General features: G+C 38.1%; 1 protein-coding gene across 1 annotated transcript in view; it reads left to right on the top strand.

Moving 5' to 3' along the window:
• The window catches only part of LOC124789300 (calmodulin-binding transcription activator 1), a 1,803,646-nt gene that overhangs the window by 1,528,611 nt on the left and 252,940 nt on the right, over positions 1-22,095 (top strand). The window contains exon 10 of the mRNA XM_047256611.1: positions 18,255-18,301. Coding sequence (XP_047112567.1) covers positions 18,255-18,301 — 47 coding nt within the window. The remainder of the gene's footprint in view (positions 1-18,254; positions 18,302-22,095) is intronic.

The raw sequence follows: 22,095 nt of genomic DNA, 5'->3' as shown, positions 1-22,095 counted from the left end.
TTATACAAAAGTAAAAAATTGTGGGATAACAGGAGTAGCAGGCTCATGGTTCTCATCCTATCTTTTTAACAGAAAACAGTGTGTGTCTGTATCAGGCTTACCACATAACAATAGTCATTCAAAATATGAAACCATCAACAAGGGGTGCCCGAGGGCTCTATTTTAGGTCCCTTGTTGTTCCTACTATATATTAATGACCTTCCATATGCAGTGTCACAAAATGCAAATTTTGTCTAATTTGCAGATGATACAAGTATTGGTATAAAAAACAGCACCCTTGATCTCACTGAGCAATCAGCTAATGAAATATTCGCAAGTATCAATGGGCGGTTCACAGCAAATGGATTGTCACTGAATACAGATACAGATACAGTTTAGTACCTCACAAAGAATACCTGACCCTATAAGTATAATGTATTCAAACAATGAAATTAAAGCTGTAGACAGTGTCAAATTTTTAGGGCTACAAATTGATCACAACCTAAATTGGAAAACTCACTCTCTAGACTTAATGAAACACCTTAGTTCAGCTACATTTGCAGTACACATGATAGCAGAAATAGGTGATATAAAAATGAAGAATTTCATTTATTCGGCCTACTTCCATTCACTAATGAGTTACGGAATCATCTTTTGGGGAAACTCCTCTCACAAAGAGAATATTTTCAAAATTCACGAACGAGTCATTAGAATTATATCTGGTGTCAGTCCTAGATCATCATGCAGAGACCTCTTTAAGAAACTTGGTATTCTGACTACTACTTCTCAGTACTCATTGATGTCCTTTGTTATTCCAACATGTCTCTTTTTACACAGAATAGTGCAAAACATGATTATAATACCAGAACTGAAAACAATCTGTATAAGGACAATGAAAACTTAAAATTAGTAGAAAAAGGAGTCAAATACATGGGCACTCAAATATTCAATAACTTACCAGAGCATATCAAAGGTCTTTTAAGTGATAAAGATTGGTTTCAGAGTGAATTAAAGAACTTTTTGTTTGCCAACTCCTTCTACTCCATTGATGAATATCTTCACAGGGATTATGCTCATAACTCTATCTGCATTAGAATTGTACAATATCCATGTATATATATATATAAAAAAAAAACACCTTTGACTCTTTCCATGTCCCAGAGACTCCTCTCGAAGGGATCCATGGAAAACAATAAATGTAATGTAAAGAGGAGACTAATATTCTGTGGTAATTTATACAGAACTAAGGACTAGAGATTAACTAAATAGGTCTGTGAATACCTTTGCAAAAGATGTCAACTAAGAGATGGATTCAAGAGGCCAAGAATGAATTACAAACCAATAATGTAAGGGAAGATGAAATAGTAGATGCGACAGCTTCAGAGTAAAGGTTTTGCAGATGGAAGATGTCAAGGTAGAAAGGAAAAGAGCATAGTTTAAAACAGATTGAGGGGACGATTTACTGGATAAAAAGCAAGAGTAAACATCAGAATGTGAAGAATTAAAATTGCCATGCAGTCTCCTGGAGACATACATGAGAGGGGGGAAAAAGGCCTGTAATTATTGCTTTTATTTTTCATTTGAAGTAAATCAGTCACTTTTTTTTATCGATAATAAGTTTTGTTCATAAATTAGAATCTTCTGAAAATGACCTAGAAAGCATATTAAAAAACTAGAAACTTGCCTCGATTGCGTGAAAAGCACCTAGTGTTAACCTAGGTTTTGGCGTAGATAATACACCTTCTTCAGAACAATAAAACCCACAAGTGCCTAAGAAGACCTTTGTCAATGATTAAAAGAACACCATAGCTAAACATTTATAAACGAAAAAAAGGAAAACACAAACAGTACATATGTACAAAGTCTAAACCACCACTTAAACCTCCACCCCACACCGGCCTATGTTTGATGGGCCATGATCCACCATAAACTGCAGCTACAAATGGTTAACACTAGGTGCTTTTTACGCAATCGAGGCGGGTTTCTAGTTTTTTAATATATTAACCAATGACTGCGATGTTGAAGGTTCTTAAACCTTGAAAACAGTCCAGTACAGTATTATATTTAACCTACATCCTTTGAAGGAACTCCCATAAATAATGGCAGCTTTTGAAAGTAAATTACTCTCTATGATATGTATTATAATTGTTACTGAATGAAAAATTTCATATTTCTGTGTTTATCTATGGTTGAATTCAACATTACACTGGTATTATTCCTTGCGTCCCATGGTGTACACCCACAACTCACATGCTATCAATTCTTCAATTGTCTTATCTGTTTGCTGAAATGGCAGATGATATGAAAATTATGTTGCATATAAATGTGCATGTTTACTGAATGCTAAGCATTATATGTTAGGCAGTGGTACATGATCTATTTACGTACTGGATTGCTACTGTGTGTCACTCTTTTAAATCAATTAAACCAGTTTCTGTGTGTGCTGAGGCTTGTTTTTCAATGTGTGTACATTTCATAGTTGCAGTTCATGATTGTCATTGTATTTTGTAGGTAGGCATTGAATCATATCAGTGTGCTTTTAAAAATATGATAACAGCATGATTGGTTGCATTCATTTACATATATCTAAATGTGAGCTTCAGTCGTAAGCAGTTATATGGACAGAGTGAGTAATATCTACTTTATCCAAGTAGTGTATTTTTTTTCAGTTGTCATTGTGACAAAACTTGATGTAGCTACATAACTGTCACCTTGTACTTTTAATTTCCTGGGTGTCATTCAGTAGTTTCATTTTCCCAGTTTCCTGCTTTGTATTTGTTTACTTTTGGTAAAATACAGATCATTTACTGTTTTGTCTTCTCAATTGTTTTACCTTCTCAAGTTTGAAGTCTGACACTGCTCACTTCACAACGTATTTATCATGATCTATTAGTGTATGGCTGTTGTTGTTGTTGTTTTTTTTGGGGGGGGGGGGGATCTTGTACTGAATGTTATAACAGGATAAACTTCAACTTAGTGGCAGTGGATGAACAGTTTACTGTAGGCATGTTTTTGCAGTCCACTGGAAACTACCTTGTTTTGGGTTTTACACAAAAAAAAAAATGCAGAACTGATACAACAAATCTCTGTACTTACTATATATTTTGAGTTAGTGATGGTCATCTTCAAACAAGGACTCATTTGAATCTGTGCTCACCTACATTCATTTTTTTTGCTGCTGAAAATGTTTCTGGATTCAGTTTTCAATGTAGATGGACAGGAGCACTGCTGTTTTTACCTTATGGAGGAGTGCAAAGACTTGCATCTAGTAAACTACCTCTGCAATACTAATGATTTAATTTATGATGACAAAAATTTTTACAGTGTAAGAACACTGTTTACAGTTAATGAACAGTCATGCACACACATGTCATGGAAAATAGTTCCTTCATAATGTGAGCAGTATCATTTCTTTTTGTTGATGCATGTAAACTAATTCTGTCAACATGACAAATGGTGCAAAAACAGATAGTTTAATCTTCAAGTAACTAGTAGATTAAGAATTATTTTTAGAGGCAATGGGAAATATTTGTGTATGTGGCTACCTTTGTAGTGTCAATACAGACACTTTATAGCTCAGTGTCTTCAGATTTTATACATTGGATGGACATTTTGTGTACACAGACTTAACATTTCAACATGTATAAAAAATAGGAGCCCTGTGAAATCATTAGAAAAAAATTTTTCTGTTTATAGGAAATATAAACTCTTTCTTTAATGTGTGAAAAGTATTGTACAAAATATAATGAAATTTTTTCTACCATACTTATAATTTCAGCTTGATTTTAGACAGCTTAATAATTTTTACTTAACCAAAATTGAAAATATGTGACAGAATCGTGGGTAACAGTGATGAGATTATTGTTGACAAATCTTAGACATAAAGGTCATAGGTAGTAGAAAAATTAGCTCCACAAAATCTATGGCTTTGAGATGTATCAAATGACTGATAAATCACTCATACTTTGGAAATGAAAAAAATACTGAGGATGCACAGTGGAAATGGAACCTAACTGCTACCTACACCATTTTCTTGTACAGATACTTCTGTTATGGATCTCATTGTGTTTCTGCCCTCCGCCACACACCGTTGGGTGGCTTGCGGAGTATCAATGTAGATGTAGATGTAGATATGGGGGAGCATCTGTTGGTTCCACATAGGTTGTGACTTGTATCTCTCTGTTTTATATTATGGTTGAATTTGTTCATATTAAAAATAGTAATGGGCAACTTAATTTTCTGGATGTGTTTCTGAGCAAACAAATGGACAGGACATTGGGCCATAGAAAAGCTCACAAATACTGACCATTACCTTCACAAGGATTCTGACCATCACCCTAGACCAATGGTTCCCAACAGGTGGTCTGCGGACCCCCAGGGGTCCGCGAGCTTTGCCAGAGGGGTCCGCAAGATGCTATTAGAATAAAAAATATATTATATATATTCCGTATGATAACAGATTTTTTTGTTTTGGCTGCTTCCTGCATGAGCAGTTTTAAGCTCAATATTTTTTCAATAATGAATATGTCAATGTTTTTTCTAAGTACCAAAAATAGAAAATGTATAAAAAGACTCTTAATTTGGCTTTTTTAGGTACTTGATAGTGTGATATGGCAAGGTGCCAATCATGCTTGATGAGGGGGTCCTCGAGAAAATTTTGTTGGGAACCCCTGCCCTAGACAAAAAGAAGCTGTTATAAAAACTTTGGTGAACAGCACGAACAAAATTTGTTAACCGTTTCATTTGAAAGATGAGGTTAACCACTTACAGTCGTCCTTTGAGAAGAATGGTTACTTTAACAATGAAATAGATAGAGTTCTTTGCCCTAGGGAGAGAATCAGGATCAATGAGGAATAATGGCTCCCCAACAGGAAAGTTTTTCTTCTGATTATTAGTAAGATTATAGGTAATATTGGGAAGATGTATGGGGAAATACATTGTTGAAACTATTCTCAGACCCACCAAAACATTATGACCTCCAACATACTGTCACTATAAACCCATCCAGGCGATAGCATCATTGCCTGGTGAGGATGACTGCTAGTCATACATATGCATGGTTCATTTAGTATCAGCGAGCATGCTGTCTGTGTGTAGAATGGGGAAGGCCGATGATTTATCTGAGTTTGACTGAGGGCAAAATTTGATGGCCTGAAGGTTGGGAAACTGCATGACTTGTCATGTCTTGGAGGACTGCTGTGGTGAATGGCTAAACCAAAGTGAAACCACATCCAACTTGTCCTTAGGCTGGGCGACCACCCGTCATTATAGATGTTTGACATTGTTGGCTGGGCAGACTGGTAAAACAGGACAGATGGCAAACTATGGTGAAAATAACATCAGACTTTAGTGATGTACAGAGTACAGGTGTGTCTGATCACAGAGTGTGCCAAACAATTCTAATGGTGGGCCTTTGCAGCTGATGACCCACACGTGCCAATGTTAACACCGTGACATTGGTGAGTATGACTGAAATGGGCACGTGACCTTCAGCACTGGATGTTGGCACAGTGGAAGAGTGTTGCATGGTCTGATAAATCCCGATACCTTCTTGATTGTGCTGATTGGCAGGCGGGGGAGGGGGGGGGGGGGGCAGAGGGGCTGTGAATCCATCATCTACCAGGGGAACAGCTCCTTGATACCTGTACTGCGGAACAGAGACAAGCTGGTGGTGCCTCCATTATGCTCTGGGGAATGTTCATGTGGGCATCCAAGGGTCCAGTGGAGCTCATGCAAGGCACTGTGATGACCAAGGAGTATCATGCACTGGTTGCAGAACATATGCATCTCCTTATGACAATCATGTTTTCCGATGGCAGTGATATTTTTCAGCAAGTAATGTGCCATGTCAAAAGGCTAGGAGTGTGGTGGAGTGGTTTGAGGAAAACAGTGGCGAGCTACAATTGATACACTGGGCCCCCCAACTTGCCAGATCTGTACGTGATCTAATGCATCTAGGATGTGACTGAACGTGGCATCAGAGCTCATCACCCCCTTCCCCAGAATTTACGGGAATTACGTGACTTGTGTGTGCAGATGTGGTGCCAACTCCCTTCAGGAACCTACCGAGGCTTCATTGCCTCCCTAACACGAAGTGTCACTACTGTTTTCCGTGCCGGAGGTGGACATATGTGCTATTAGGTACGTGTTCATAATGTTCCGGCTGATCAATGTATATTGGTGGCATGGAAAGAAGTCTTAACACCCATTCGGGTGAACATAAGAGGAACTACCATCTGGGACATATGAATAAATTGGCCATAGCATGATGTGTGTACCAAGAGGGTAAAAGTGAAATAAAATTCAGTGCCACATTGAAAACCTCTGCATTTATGGAGGGGCTTTTGAGATATATAAACACGGTAATAACTTTAACAGTAAAGAGGAAAGTGCCAAATTGGATAAAATATGGATATCGACTTTGCGGTGACAGAATGACGATCCATTACTTTCATTCGAGAATATTGGCACTAGCAGAGAGTGCCTCATAGCCAACATCACATAATGGATTGTGGGGCCCTCTATACTGCCTGTATATTCAGCGCTCCCTTGAGTTCTGATTGCATTTTGCTGCTTTTCATCTGAAGATATTTTTTGCAGCTGGAGACAAAACATTAGGGGAAAGTTTTACATATCAACCATGGCCTGTCGGCCTGGAAGTATTAAGTGAAGAAGAATAATTTTAACACTTATGATAAGTTAAAACTGCATATTGTACACATGATGCTGATTTCCAAGACTCCAGTGTTCCAGATCCAATATATTGCAGGTTTTCGTGCCAGAAACACTGAACTCATAAGTATTAGGACTAAACTGATCTTCTCTACAGCTATGTATAGCCCTCTTTTAAGCAGTTTACCTTACTAATTGGTCATTATATTATGTTGGAAAGGTACCTGATACTTTGGCACAACATGAATCTTTCTTCCCCTTATGCTGGTTTAAAAGATATGTAGTTTTACTATTTATTGACATTGTCTTCTGTTAGGAAGAATTTTATCTTTCAGTTTAGTCACCTACCCAGATGCAGATGTACAGACCAAATTAATATTTGCGTCTTTTGTGCTGGCTCTCTTTTCTGGTGGTTGGTTCTTCCTTTTTTCCTTCTTGTTTTTCTTGTGCCTTTGTCTGGCATCAGCGCAGGGTCAGCATGGTTATTAATGGATGTGGCACGGTTAATTTAAGGGGTGGCCACATGTCCTGCTTCTTGCCACCCTATTACCCCCAAGAACAAAATATGTTGAGTTCAACTGTCTGCATGTGATGTTATTAATGTGAAAGTGAGCAAAAGTTTGTGAATCATGTAAATGAAGTAGGTCTTGGCTACCAGCCCGGTATTCACCTAGTGGGACATGGGAAACTGCCCAAAAACCACATCCAGACTGGCCAGCAAATGGACCATCGTCATTAATTTGGTGTGGGGCAATGCATCTTCCCATCCTGGATGCAGCACTTTAACATGCATGACTATCCAGGTGGGTTGTTCTAGTGATTTCTTACTCCAGCATTCTTTCAAATGTCTGCTAACTTTGTATTTTCTAACTGTGTTGCTAACTGTGCAAAGCCATTGAATTTACTAGTCAATTCACAGCTGCTTGTGGCTATCCATGGAAGATGCAACATGGAATATAAATATGGACAAACACACTACTATGTTGGTAGAAAAGAAAGGCAGCAGACAGGCATTAGGGAATGATGATTACTACCTTCAGAATAGTAGTATATAGTGAATAGTGATTTATCTCTAAGAAAATGTGCTTGATTAGGGTAAAAACTATTAATACAATTCACTTACATAAAATTAAAGCTAATCAAATGGAGCAATGTTCTAAAGCTAATTATTTTTTTCTGAAAATAAAGTTACCTTTACATAATAATGCTAATGATGGACGACATCCTGTATAAATTATGACCTCCTCCTACAGTAATTCTTCCACCAAACTGTAATACTTCTGTTGGAGGGAAGGGAGGGGGGGGGGGGGGGAGGGCATTGTTAAAAGTTACAGGTTTTTAAGTAATGGAAAACATGATTCACTTGGATGTACACCACATGTACCTGATTTTTTTTTTCTAGAGTTTTAATACAAGTGATGTATTACTAGAACTTCCTGAGAAAACAATGCCGTACCTTATTACTGCTCCAGAGTAGGTGTGGTATGCAGTTGTCTTTGTGTCCATCTCACTGACACTGGATAATATTTGCAAAAAATGGTTCAAATGGCTCTGAGCACTATGGGACTTAACTTCTGAGGTCATCAGTCCCCTAGAACTTAGAACTACTTAAACCTAACTAACCTAAGGGCATCACACACATCCATGCCCGAGGCAGGATTTGAACCTGCGAACGTAGCGGTCGCGCGGTTCCAGACTGTAGCACCTAGAACCGCTCGGCCACCCCGGCCGGCTAAGGATAATATTTGCAGTCAAGTACAAAACTTCATAATTTACCTGATCGATACTGTATGTACTGATTATAATTTAAATTCTTACCTAGATTTAGAGCTATAAATTTAACAGAATGCACTTCTTTTGTGTTGTTATTTTTATTTCCTACTGTTTTGACTGTTGGTACACGAATTGTACCATATGCATTTTTGAGAAGTTCAGTATCACTCTGTTTACCGGGAATAATCTGTTTTATCTTTTTGGGCATCAGCAAGTTTCTGCTTAATGATTTTAAATTGATGCAGATGCATCACTTCTAAAAAGAACAAATAGAGCATTTACAATGATGGGAAGTTTATTAACATACAACAGAAAAGGGGTAGGACCAAGAATAAAGCCTTGAGGGAAAACTTATGATATTTTTCCCTATTCTGAATGATAATATAATATGGTTGAACAGATAACTACTCTATGCCTTCTGTTACATATGTATAGCATAAGCTGCTATAGCACTCTGTCCCTAATCCAATTATTTCCTGGTTTATGTGTTACTAAGGTGTGGCTTACTGAGTCAAAGGCCTTTGTGAGCTAACAAGATTCCTACCATTCTGTTGTTCTTCTCTAGTGAGGTGCTAATATCATAAACAAAGTTGTTTATGGTATCTACAGTACGTTCTCTGATGAAAATGAGGCATGCTGTTCAAAATAATCCCATATGTTACATAACCCAGGACAGTAGCTGCTTTTTCAAATACCTTTGGTAAGACAGGAAGAAGGGACAGAAGGTAATACTGTGTTGTCCATGTCTTCTTTCAACCTTTCTTAAAGAGTGGGTTAATTTTATAATAATAATGAACCAGAAAGTAAGAATGCTGTTAAGTTCTATGAACAGTAGTGAATGAATCCTAGTAATCAAGAGAGATACAAAACCAAAGCCTGTCACAGTAGTAAAAGTATTTCTGTATACTAACTCTACAGATGAGGAAGAGATTGAAACAAATGTATGATGAGGTAAAGAAAGATTCAACACAGTTAGGGAGATAAAACCTTAATTATATTGAGGGGACTGGAGTTCGATAGTAGGAAATGGAAGAGAATTAAAAATAGTTGACAACATTGACTAGTGAAAAGGAAACTACTTGCTAAAATTTAGTCATTGCTGCCATCTGGTTTATTAATCGTGGTGGGCTGTATATGTGCAAGTGACTCAGAGACCCTGTTAAGTTTGAGATATTTTATGTTATCACACAGCATTTATTTTGAAACCCCCGTTTTAAACTGCAAACCATTTCCAGGAGTGGATATGGAAACTGATTATATTATTAGTTATGAAATGCAGATTAAAACTGAATTTGAAGAAATTATAGGAAGGTAGGAAATGGAGGAGATGAGACATGGATAAGTTGAAACATCTAGAGGATGATGAGAGTTTCAAGTGGCTCATTACACAGCAGGTGACTGATACACGTGAAAGAAATACAGAAGAAGATAAAGAGGTAACTTTGAGAGATGATGTAGGGAAAACAGTAGAAGAGCAGCTAGATGAAAAGACAAGGCCCAGTAGGAATCCTTGCATGATACATAAGATATAAAATTTAACTGGCAAAAAGGGAAAAGATGAAACTGCAGCAAATAATGTGGCCAAATGGGGGTACCACCATCTGTAAAATGAAATTGACATAAAGTGCTAAATGGTTTAGTAGCGATGACTAGAGGAGAAATGCAAAACTGTAAAGAAATGTGAATGGTGATAGGAGTGATAGATGCTACATACAGGAAAATTAAAGAAACTTTTTGAAAAAACAGAAGGAACTGTTTGAACATCAAGAGGTCATATAGTAAGCTGAAATTAAGGAAAGAAGGTAAGAATGAAATGTGAAAGGAACATATTGAAGAGATATATAGTGAGAGGAAACTTGAAGACAATATTACAGAATGAAAAGAGGAAGTGAATGAAGGTTAGGTGGGTGATATGATACCGCAATGAGAATTTGACAGAGTACTGAAAGATCTTTGTTGAAATAGGACCCAAGATGTAGATGATATTCCCTTAGAATTATTCAGATCATTAGTGTAACCAGTCAAGCTATCCAGTACACCTGGTATGATATATGAGACAGGTGATGTACCACCACAAGAAAGTAATATTCCCAGTGTGAAGAAAGGAATATCAATGTTTAAACACATGTGGATGACAAGGTCATTGGAGCTGGAGCACAGGCTCAGGTTGATGAAGGAAGGTAGAGGAAATTGATCATGTTCTTTCAAAGGAATCATCCTGGCAATTACGAGGGGTGTTTGAAAAGTCCATGCAAAGTCCGAGTGATGGCACCACCGGTGCGTATCAAGGTCATGTTTAGTTAGTAGCATCTTTAGAAAGAATGCACACCAAGTTTCAGCTATGTTGGTCTATTTTATTGTGTTTGTCTTTTGTGTGAATCAAGGAAGTCGAGTAATTGTCAGAAAATGGACGAAAAAGAATTTCGTGTGGTGATTAAACATTACTTTATGGAAGGCAAAATGCCTTAGGAGACTAAAGAGAAGCTTGATAAACATTACAGTGACTCTACACCTTCGATTAGAACAGTTTATAAGTGGTTTCAAAATTTTTGGAGTGGCCATATGGGCACAAGTGATGCTGAACATTCTGGATGCCCTGTGGAGGTTACGACTCCAGAAATCACTGATAAAATCCATGATATGGTGATGGATGAGAGAAGAGTTAAGCTGTGTAAGATTGCTAGTGCTGTGGGCATCGTGAATGAAGTTTAGGGAAATAATGGGAAACCTAAATTTGAGTGGTCTGATGGGGAATTCAAACTACAGCCTTCCCAAATTAGTATCCATTGTCTTACCACTGTGCCACCTCTCTCAGTTCCAATACAAAAGAAGCTAGTGCTGTGACAGTGCCACAAGTTATTGTGCCACAAGTTATGGTGCATGCTATGTGGTGTAGCAGTTAGCACCACTGGTTGGTATGTTGCTGGTCGCCAGTTCAAGCCCAACCTACAGCAGTTATTAATTGTTTAATTTTTACCAATTCTGGATTCCTCTTGAAATATCTTATGTCTGTAATGTTTGTGTATTCTGAAATATTCAAGCTTTGTATAAATAGCTGCTCTGGCTGTCCAGGAGTTGAGTTCAGGGCATGAGCACTTCTGGAGAAAGAGAAGATAAATGTTTAGTGACTATTATGCCACGAGATGTCAATTATCATAACACTTCTATTGACAGTAGTTGATTTAAGACAATTGTAGTCGACGTGTGAGACAAAGCCCATCACTGTACACTGTATGAGGTTGCTCCCCAATACACTGTAGGCTTCCCATCACCTTACAGGGGTGCCAGCTGCTTGCTTAGCCACCAGATTCAGGAAAACTAAGTGAGGTGAACATCTTTGGAGGTGAAGTCACCACAAATGAAAATCCTCCATGAAAAACAGCTGTTAAAATGTCAGGAGATCAGGGGCTTCTTTTTCCTTAATGTCAAGTGTGTATTGTTGTTAGCTGAAGAACACTATGTTCTATGATACAAAAGCAAATTTGGTGAGAGCTGCAAATGTAAGATAAGCTCTGTGGGCAGGAACATCTATTGTAAGAATAGCTATCAATGATGGAATGCAGCCTTTCAAATTTGTTGTTTCAGCAGAATGTAGTCATAATGGTATGCTCAGTTGGGAGTTCTTGCAAGCATCACAAGCAGTCATAGCTGTGAAAATGAAAATTCCAGAATAATGAAGGTATTCCAACAAGCACATATTCTTGGTGGTTGTTTGCTGTTGAAGACATTGTACCGCCATCATCAATAGCACAAGTTCCAGACATCACTTGAGACCCTCAGTTAAACTTTGAAGCTTTTGTTGATTTACAAAAAGCTACTCAGGCTCACAAAATAAATCTTCATTCAAGCAGATCATAAGCACTATAGGTGGCCAAGGAGAACTTTGGATCACTAATTGTCAGGAGCAGAAATAACTCATCCCTAAAGGTATGTGCGTAGCAACAGCTGAACCAGTCCAGAAAGGGAAGCTCATTGTCATCAACAAAGAATCATGCTCTGCTACAGAACAGAAAATGCAGTTGAGAAAGCTGCTGTTGGACTGACCAACGAACATCAGTGAGTGACAGTGTTCTGCATCAGTTTTCAGATGCTTTAAATTAGGAGTGGAGAAAAGACAGACCAAGTGGCCCTTAATAAAATATAATATCAACATTGGGAATCACTGACCATTTAGCCAGTGCACATAAAGATGACATTTGCTAAGCAACATATAATACAGATGGAAATAGAGAAGATATTGCAAGAACCTTCTGATAGTCCTTGGTACTGTTCTTTGCAAGCACTACTGCAGGGACATGCCAAATTTTTCTTGAAAAAAGTGCAAGGAAGGTCTTTCTTGTCATTTAGGAGGTGCAAACATAATCTTCAGTTCTAGAGATGTATGACAAGAATATCGAGACTGAATTTCACACCATACTAAGGGTTTAAGAATAGAGGCAGTTGTAGTGCAAATGCCTTATGCCTCCAGAATACCCTCCAGGTCTGAGGTGAACTACTCTTCAACTGAGAAGGAGTTCCTTGCATTAGTTTGGGCCATCAATAAGTTCTGGCCATATTTATTTGTCATTTGTGATGGACCACCATTCTCTCTGCTGGATGACTAGCCTGAAGGATCCACAGGGTCAACTGGTGAGATGGGCACTGAGGCTTCAGTGGTGTAGAGAAGTGAATGCCAACAAAAGGCCATTGACTACCTTTTGAGGAATCATTAGGAGCAACACAGCAGTATGGATGAAATCTCAGCCATCACAGTATTGAAAGACACAGCTGCTGAAAAGAGGTAAGGTCCAGCACTTCTGAAAACCATTGGAGCCTTGAGGAAGGGGGAACTGAGGAAAGGAGAATTGCAGTTTGTTAAAAGAGTATTGTGTAAGATGAAGTATGATTCATTGGGGCAGAAATGGTTGCTTGTGATCCCAGCTCATCTGTAGACAGCCATCCTGAAGGTTTTGTATGATGCTTCAGTGTCTGGTCACCTGGTACTCCAGAAGACCCTAGGCAGAATCAGATACAAGTATCAGTGACTAGGTGCTACCAGTGCATTACACTATATGAGCCACTGTAAGGAATGCCAATGATGGATGCATGTGCCACAATTACATCCAGGGTATCTGTTACTAGTCCCACTTGTAGCAGCACCATTCCATGAAATTGGATGTGACCTGTTGGGAACCTTCCTGAAGTCGACCAGTGGTAATCGATGGATAAATAATCTGCACTGACTGCCTCACTCACTAAGCTGTCACTAAAACTTTGCTGATTACTGAATCTCCAGAAATTATGAAGTTACTTTATGGAAGACAGCATGTTGTAGCATGAAGGACTGTCTGATGATGTCTGATCATGAAAAAATTTTCCAGTCAAGACTAATACCAGAAATAATTTCAAGTTATGACATTACTCACAGGATGACAACTACCTGCCATCCACAGACAAATGGCCTCACTGAACGTTTTAGTAAGCTGGTGGACAGAGGCATTTTGATTCAATACTACCCATCATGAGAATCACATAAAACACAGCAGAGCAAGACACTACAGTTCCATGCTGTTCTTTATACTCAACGATCATGAGGCCCAGACAACAGTGTATAAGCTGTTCCCATTTCAGCTGGGCAGTATTCAGAATGACTACATGAAACACCTCATCACCAGGACAAAAGAAGGAAGACAGCTGTCTCACATACAGACCCTGGATACCAAGGACAAGGACTGACAGCACTACAGTGCCAAGCACCAACCAATGACATACGGCCCAGGAGACTGTGTTTGGATTTTTAAAACAGTGAAGAACATAGAACAGTCAGAAAAGTTTCTAAAGTATTACTTTGGTCCATGTGGAAGACACATCATCCATGTCATTCCTACTGCAGTCCACAGGTGCAGATCAATGATGGGCGGTTGGAGGAAACTGAAGACCCACTCTTTGATTGTGAAGCTCGATGGGAGGTGCCACCTTCAACACTCGTCTTAGTGAAGAGGATATTAAAACATGACCCTAACACAAGGCTGCCAGTGCTGTCATACAGAGGACCATTGACAGGATCTAGTTCCAGAGTGCTGTAGTCACCTTCTATGAGAATTTTTGAGTCAGGTGCCACGAGCTACAGCACTCGCAGTGAGGTTTAGTGGTTAATGTTGCTGGTTTGTGTGTGCTAGTCTCTATTTCAAACCCTGCCTTTGGATTTGGACTTTATAGTGGTTTTGATGCAACAATATTACCAAACTGTCAGTCCAGTGAGTGAAGTTTGCAAAATATTAATACAAGTTACGTACTAAACAACTGACAGTAACTGAGCTGGGGGTAGATCAGTTTTGTTTCTAGAAAAATGTAGGAACATCTGAGGCAGTATTGACCCAACTACTTATCTTAGAAGATAGATTAAATAAAAACAGACCTAACTTCTTTTTATTCAATGTGTACATAGAACAACTGGTCAAGTAAAACAAGGAAAAGGTTGGAAAATGATGTAAGGCAAAGCAGAAGGAAAAGAACATTAAAGTTTGCTGTTGACATTGTAATCCTATCAGAGACAGCAAAGGAGTAGAAAGATCAGTTGAATGGGATGGATACGGCAGTGAAAAGAGATTATTACATCAGCATCAACAGGAGTAAAGCAAGGGCTAGTAGAGTGTAGATGAAGTAAATCAGGTGATGCTGAAAGAATTAGATTAGAAAATGAGGTACTTAAAATACTGGGTGGCTATAATTAAAATGCCAACGACCTTGCCACAGTGGATACACTGGTTCTCATCAGATCTCCAAAGTTGAGCGCTGTCGAGCGTGGCCAGCACTTGGATGGGTGACTGTCCGAGCCGCCATGTGATGTTGCCATTTTTTGGGGTGTACTCAGCCTCATGATGCCAATTGAGGAGTACTGACTGAGTAGTAGCGGTTCTGGTCAAAGAAAACCATCATAATGACCAAAGAACAGTGTGCTGAGCACTCTCAGCTGGGGATGACACGGTGGTCAGATGGTCCTGATGGGCCACTTGTGGCCTGAAGATGGAGTGCTTTTATAATTAAAGTGCAGGTACTTTTGGAGTTTCATTGCGGTCTGTAATTATCATCTGGCAGCAAAACTTGGTAGATGTGGTAATGTATTAATGTAGAACTGATTTATGCAGGAAAAAATTAGTTCTGATTTTGGCCATCAGGTACAAATCTGGTACAATACACTGTGTGTATGATGGATGACATCCACACTTTCATTTGATAATCTGTAACATGAGTGAACAGTATGGCTATCAAGAATAGAGAGCCTGTGCTCATACTGAAACTGTTTTAAGTGAATGCCAGCAATTACAATGCTGCATTGAAAGAGCATCACCGACAAAGGTCTGAGGAGAGCCCCGATGTCATTAAATGGTTGAAAGAAGATGATGATGAAATTTGAAAACGTGGATGAGCTTAGTGTCACACCTGGAAGAGGAAGGCATCCTATCCTGGTGGAAGTTATTGACAGTGTTACTGTTGCTGTAACTGGCCATAAGCACATCCCATGGGTAATGCTAGTGCTCATGTAGTGTCATGATAATTGTCCATCCTATGATCAACAGTTTGGAAAGTTTTATGGTCATTTTACCATACAAGACCCAGATGGTGCAGCAACTGAAACCTCATGACCTGCACAACCTTCTGAATTTGCTCATCTATTTCTGACAGAGATTGAAGTTGATGTTGTGGTTGGACAATATTCTATGGATGATGAGGCACATTTTACTCCACAGGGTGCAGTGGGTGGACAGAACTGCCAAATTTGAAGTACTGTTAAACTGTGTGTTGTGCATGAAGAACCATTGCATTTGCCATAAGTGACCATATGGTGTGGATTCACAGGCACCGTTATTCTCAGCCAGCTCTTCTTTGAAGATAATACTCCCAGAGGGCCTGTCAGGTTTACTGTGATGTTTGCACATTATTGAGACCTTCTTGTACAGCATTTTATTCCTGCCTAGGAAGAGCACAACTGTGTGGAAACCACTGTTTTCGTTTAAGAAGGGGCAATACCTCATGTTGCTTGCCCAGTGAATGATCTGCCTAATGCAACCATTCACAGACGTATTGTCTCCAGATGCATGGCCTGCAAGATCACCTGATCTAAATCCATGTGACTATTGGCCCTGGGGATATCTAAAAGAATGTGTTTACCAGGGGCACATTTGGTCTCTACCTGAACTGAAGGCCATTGTAGAGGAATAGGTTGCTCAGATTCCTTTGGAACTGCTGTGACCAACTGCCGATAACATCATTCTACAGATGCATCATCTCATTGCTGTCTCCTGTGCTCATACTGAACGACTTGTGTAAGTGGCACATAATAATAAAAATCAACATTATGCCTTTCTCACTTGTTAGACTTTTTCTGCCCACATCCCATTCCTAATGCACTACATTTGTTGTCTTCACAGTGTCAGATTAATTTTTTATTTAATTATATATATATAATTTCTTTTTGAGGGGTGAGAGGAGTGTGGGAGATAAAAGTTGTAGATGTCAACCAAGATTTAATTACAATAAGCTGGTTCCACTGAATGATGTAGGTTTCAGTTGTCATGTAGAGATGAAGAGAGTTGCCCAGGGTGAACTACTATGGAGAGCTGCAGTCTTCAGACAGAAAATCACAAAAAAGTAGGGGAAGATTGAGGATTTTGCCACTGTTGTACTTGCAAGTGTGTATTGATGAGATGTCTGACATATAGACAGAGAGGCAAGAAACAGTGTTGTGTTCTGATAAGAGAAACATTAAGAAAACAGTGAGTTGGTATTGTGTAACGGGAAATAAATTTAAGTGAAGTTTTCTCCATCATAATAAGACTGAGTTCTAGATGAGCCTGCTCCAAACCACCTGGAAAACAGTATGTGAATGAATAAATATATGTATAAATCAGTCAGGAATACAACTGATAAAATTATTAGTTGCTGAAGTTATTGGAACATAGATTTAATTCTATCCAGAAACTACCACAAAAGGCTTCCCTGCACTGATGTGTTCTCTGCTATTAACTTGTAACTGTTATTATTAACGTATAGAGGTATGTATTCTCTGTTGGACCAAGTAATAGGTGTATAACTGCAGATATGTATTATTGTGTATTAAGTACTGTCCTATTTAAACTAATTGGCATTTGAGAGCAAGCCTTCTGGACTGTTCCCAGCAGCAGTAGTACTCCAATGGTCACATTACATTGTCAGACCCCTCTGTTCAGCCACTTCACAAAACATTGTGAGTGCCAGTTCTCAAGGGGGAACTGTACTGGAAGTGCAAATTTCACCTATTCAAAGGAATAAAGTCTACCTACGGCCATAATAAAAATTAAGTATAAATATCAGACAGGCTTAAAGATATTATAGAGCTCTATACCACGTGAATTTCAGATTATCTGCTTGATTTTTGTAAGTGATAGGCACAACAAAGTGATTTTCTGATGCCACAGTGAGATGCACACTGGTGGCTGCCTACACACATCGTGACAATATTTCAATTTCAGACTTTGAGCATCAGATACGAAATTTCTATTAATGTGTCACTTTTCCACTAGGTATCTAAACATATTTGCTGAAGTACAATACAAATCTCATTCATAGAACTTTTTAACAAATAATTTCAGTGTTTTTTGTAAACAAAAGGGAAATGTAAACCATTTTGGATTTAATAAATTTAATGTTGTAATAAGCAATTTTTTTAGTTACTGGAAGCACTAACAGTAGATAACGAAATGCCGCTTCTTTTTAGCTTTTTGGTATGCTTAGTGCACATATTACATTATGTTTGTATGTGTATGCTTGTACTGAACTTAATTTTTAAAGAACTGTCTTTCTCTATTTAGTTTTCAGCGAGGATGAGCCAGACCTGAATAATGAACTTGAAATATCAGTAAGTTCATTACCTTCTTACATACTCAGTCAAACATCATCTTAATTTTTAATCTTTATTTCTGATATTAGATTTGTTGTAGACCATAAACAGTTACTATGCCATTAGAAAGATGACATGAGAAGACCATTTGTTTTGTTTACAATTAGTAGTTTTTAATGTACCTAACCATTTTATTGCCAGATATCTGCTGATTTTAACAATGAAGAGTACTCCAAGATCCAATTAAAAGTTTGACTGTGCTGTGAACCAATTAATTAAATGACAGATATATTGTAACAAAACAGATGTGACTGAGTCAGATAAAATATTATGAAAAGGATAGTTGCTACTCAGTTACTCGCCATACAGCAGAGATGCTGAGTCGCAGATAGGCACAACAAAAAGTCTGTCGGAAAGTGAGCTTCCAGGCTGAGTCTGGCTTCAGCTGCCAGAAACTGTGTGTGTGTGTGTGTGTGTGTGTGTGTGTGTGTGTGTGTGTGTGTGTGTGTGTGTGTGTGTGTCTGTGTCTGTGTGTGGTCCAATTTTTAAGAAGACCTTGTTGGCTGAAAGCTGTCTGCGACTCAACATCTCTACTACATAGTGAGTAGCAACTACCCTTTTCATAATACTGTTACATTCCATCCTGGACTTTCCATTGTTTGAAATAAATAAATTTCTATGTCATCTGCATAAGCAAAACTTTTTGGAGGATCATTAATTAAGGCGCCACTCTTAGCTACCTTTTGAACCAGGACTGAAGCAAATGAGGTTGTAGAAAGTCCATCCTTTGGTTTATTCTGTTACTGTGTTGTAATCTTTCTCCTATCTCTGTTTCTCCAGTTTTACTTTATTACCCATTGATGTAAAGTCACTTTTAATGAAGTAACAATTTTGCTTGGCAATACAAATAGTTTTTACCAACATGAGCATTTCATGGTTAAATCTATCGAATAATGTTTGATTCTAATTAATGCACACTGTGCTCAGATCTGTTGTGTATTCAGAGCTTTTACCAGTAAGCTGTTTAATTGCAGATATTGATCTACATTGCCTCTACTTCTTCTGCATCTGTATCATTATTTTCATGTTACTTTTTTCTGTGTATTTCTGAAATCCCCTGTCGATAATTGCTGAGAACAGTTTGTATGCAGTGTTCAGCACTGTAATACCTATGTAAATTGCACAGTTAATCCTTCTTTATGCAGTGGATGTAGTTTTCCTGCTCTACACTCTGTACTGTCTGGTCTGTAAAATTTGTTCATTTATTCCACATATTTCTACTTTAGTTTGATAATCTGCATATTCAATTAATTCATCTATATCCCATCTTCTTGCAGTATTCTCCTTATTTTTCAACCCTTTCACATTTTCATTATTTCTTCTTCAGATAGTGCTGCTTCTTGTGTCCATGTGGTCCATGTCATCAATGTTTGTTCTTCATCAGTCTACTTTGTCTGTTACTCTTCTTAATTGGAGAGGTTTAATAACTCCTTGGAGGACTGTCCATCATTTTAATGACTGTTACTTTTGTTCTCATTTCCCTCTTCATGCTTGATGTGTTCTGTTAATTCTCTTTATTGCAATTCTGAGTTACCAAATTTCATTTAATGCTGGAATACCCACACAGAAGTGCTCTCCAGTAAGTTGGCAAGAGTTTTGCATCTCCTTAGGAAACTAGAGGATTGTGTGAATAAAGAACTCATGCATAAGGCATACTACACCATTTTTCATACACACTTACATTATAGAATACTTCCTTGGAGAAAATCTGCTGGAACACAAGCGGTTTTCTTCTGGAAGAAAAAAACTGTTAGGTGTATTTTTGATTTGAGCAATTTGACTTCTTGCAGACAGTACTTTATTGAGAATAAAATACTTACAGTCCCCAGTCTATGTATACTCAAAGTACTTATGCATGCCAGACAGAATGTCCATGTATGCAAGTAGATCAGATGTGCTTTCATATCAAACCAGAAACAGGAACTTAGACACACTCCTTGACTTGTTGAAATTAAGTCCAAAATAATTTTTTGGATGCTAGCAAAATATTTTTCAACCGTACACCATTTGACTTGAGGAAATTACATGAAAATAAATTTAAAATAGTTGTAGAGACATGGCTGGACAAAAAGCATTCTGTAACACTAATGAATTTATATATAAAGAAAAAAGGTGATCTTTGATTATAAATTTCACTCTAACACATAAAATTGTAGCTTCTGGCACACAAGGGTTGCCCAGAAAGTAATGCACCACATTTTTTTCTCTGCCAAAAACAATGCTTCGAATACGAAATGTTATGTGTGTATTAATTGAAGCCTCCTGAGTGAGTGTGCCAAGTTTCTGTCACTTCTGACAGATAGCATAGCTGTGGGACAGTTTTAAAATGGCATCTGTAGGTGATGTATGTTACAAGCAACTGCCATCATTGGATTTCTGACTGCAGAGAAAGAAACTGTGGGGAATATTCACAAACGCTTGTGCAAAGTATATGGAGCGACTGCTGTCGAAAGAAGTACAATTAGTCACTGGGCACAGAGGGTGAGGTCATTAGAAGGTGGTTCGGCAGAGCTCCATGATTTGCAGCAGTCAGACCATCCATGGCTGTCACACCTGACATGTTGCAGTGAGCTGATGTCATTCATCATTAAGGATGCCACTCATGGAAGACATTTTGAGGATGATGAGGAGGTGATTCACACAGTGGAGCACTGGCTTTGCCACCAGGACAAGGATTGGTACCAACAGGGCATACATACCCATGTTTCTCGCTGTAGGAAGGCCATAGAACGGAATGTAGATTACATGGAAAAATAGGGTGTGCAGATAAAACACGATTATTTCATGTGTGTAATTCTCATTATGTTCAATAAAGAATTGTTGAAGAAAAAAAATGTGGTGCATTACTTTCTGGGCAATCTTCTTACAACCTAATTTTTAGTGTGCACAATCTGTGCAACAAAACTAATTTTGTGATGAGTACAAGAAAGCAATATTATGTAATAATATTTAACTTATGTTAACTGTTTCTTTAATTATTTGTACAACAGTTTGTGTAATTATGTCTGAACAATGATGCCTTATACAACACAACAGTTGTTTATGGGCAAATAAATCAGTTCAGTTTAATTCACAGAGATATTCTATTTTTCTGCATTAAGATTTTATGTACTCTCTTTTATTTCTTTTTTGTTTTATTTGCTTGACTTCATGCATCTTTGGCATCCTGTACAGTTTCTTCTTGTCCTCCTTTATGGCATTCCTCTTCTGATTTAATTTTTCTCCTTTATCACTATTTGACTGTCTTCAGTGGACAATTTTTTTTCTTTCTTCCTGTACCTTATAGTTTCACTGAATGTGTCTTGGATTAAGGATGCCATTTTCTGTCACCAGTCTTATATATAATTATTTTTTTCTTCTTCCCTTCTTTTTACTGTTACCTTGATTCTTCTTGTTCTATATTTCTTGCCCTTGTGTTTTAGTTTTAGTATAGCTTATCTCTCTGCCTTAAACTTACCTTGACTCCTCTTCTCAGAGACCTTTTATCTCAACTTTAACTTGACAAGAAAATTATCAGAATTACAACTGAACAGAACTGATAGTGTCTGTTACTGATGATTTTTATATATATACTCTGAAGTAACAAAACTCATGGGATACCTCCTAATATAGTGTTGGACCTCCTTTTGCCTAACGTAGTGCAGCAGTTTGACACAGCATGGACCCAGTAACTTGTCGGAAGTCCCGTGCAGGAATATTGAGCCATGCTGCCTCTATAGCCATCCATAATTGCGAAATTGTTGCAGGTGCAA

This window comes from Schistocerca piceifrons, chromosome 3 (assembly GCF_021461385.2).
Source record: "Schistocerca piceifrons isolate TAMUIC-IGC-003096 chromosome 3, iqSchPice1.1, whole genome shotgun sequence".
NCBI lineage: Eukaryota > Metazoa > Arthropoda > Insecta > Orthoptera > Acrididae > Schistocerca > Schistocerca piceifrons.
The sequence above is the reverse complement of the archived record's forward strand: the minus strand, read 5'-3'. Positions and strand labels throughout refer to the sequence as shown.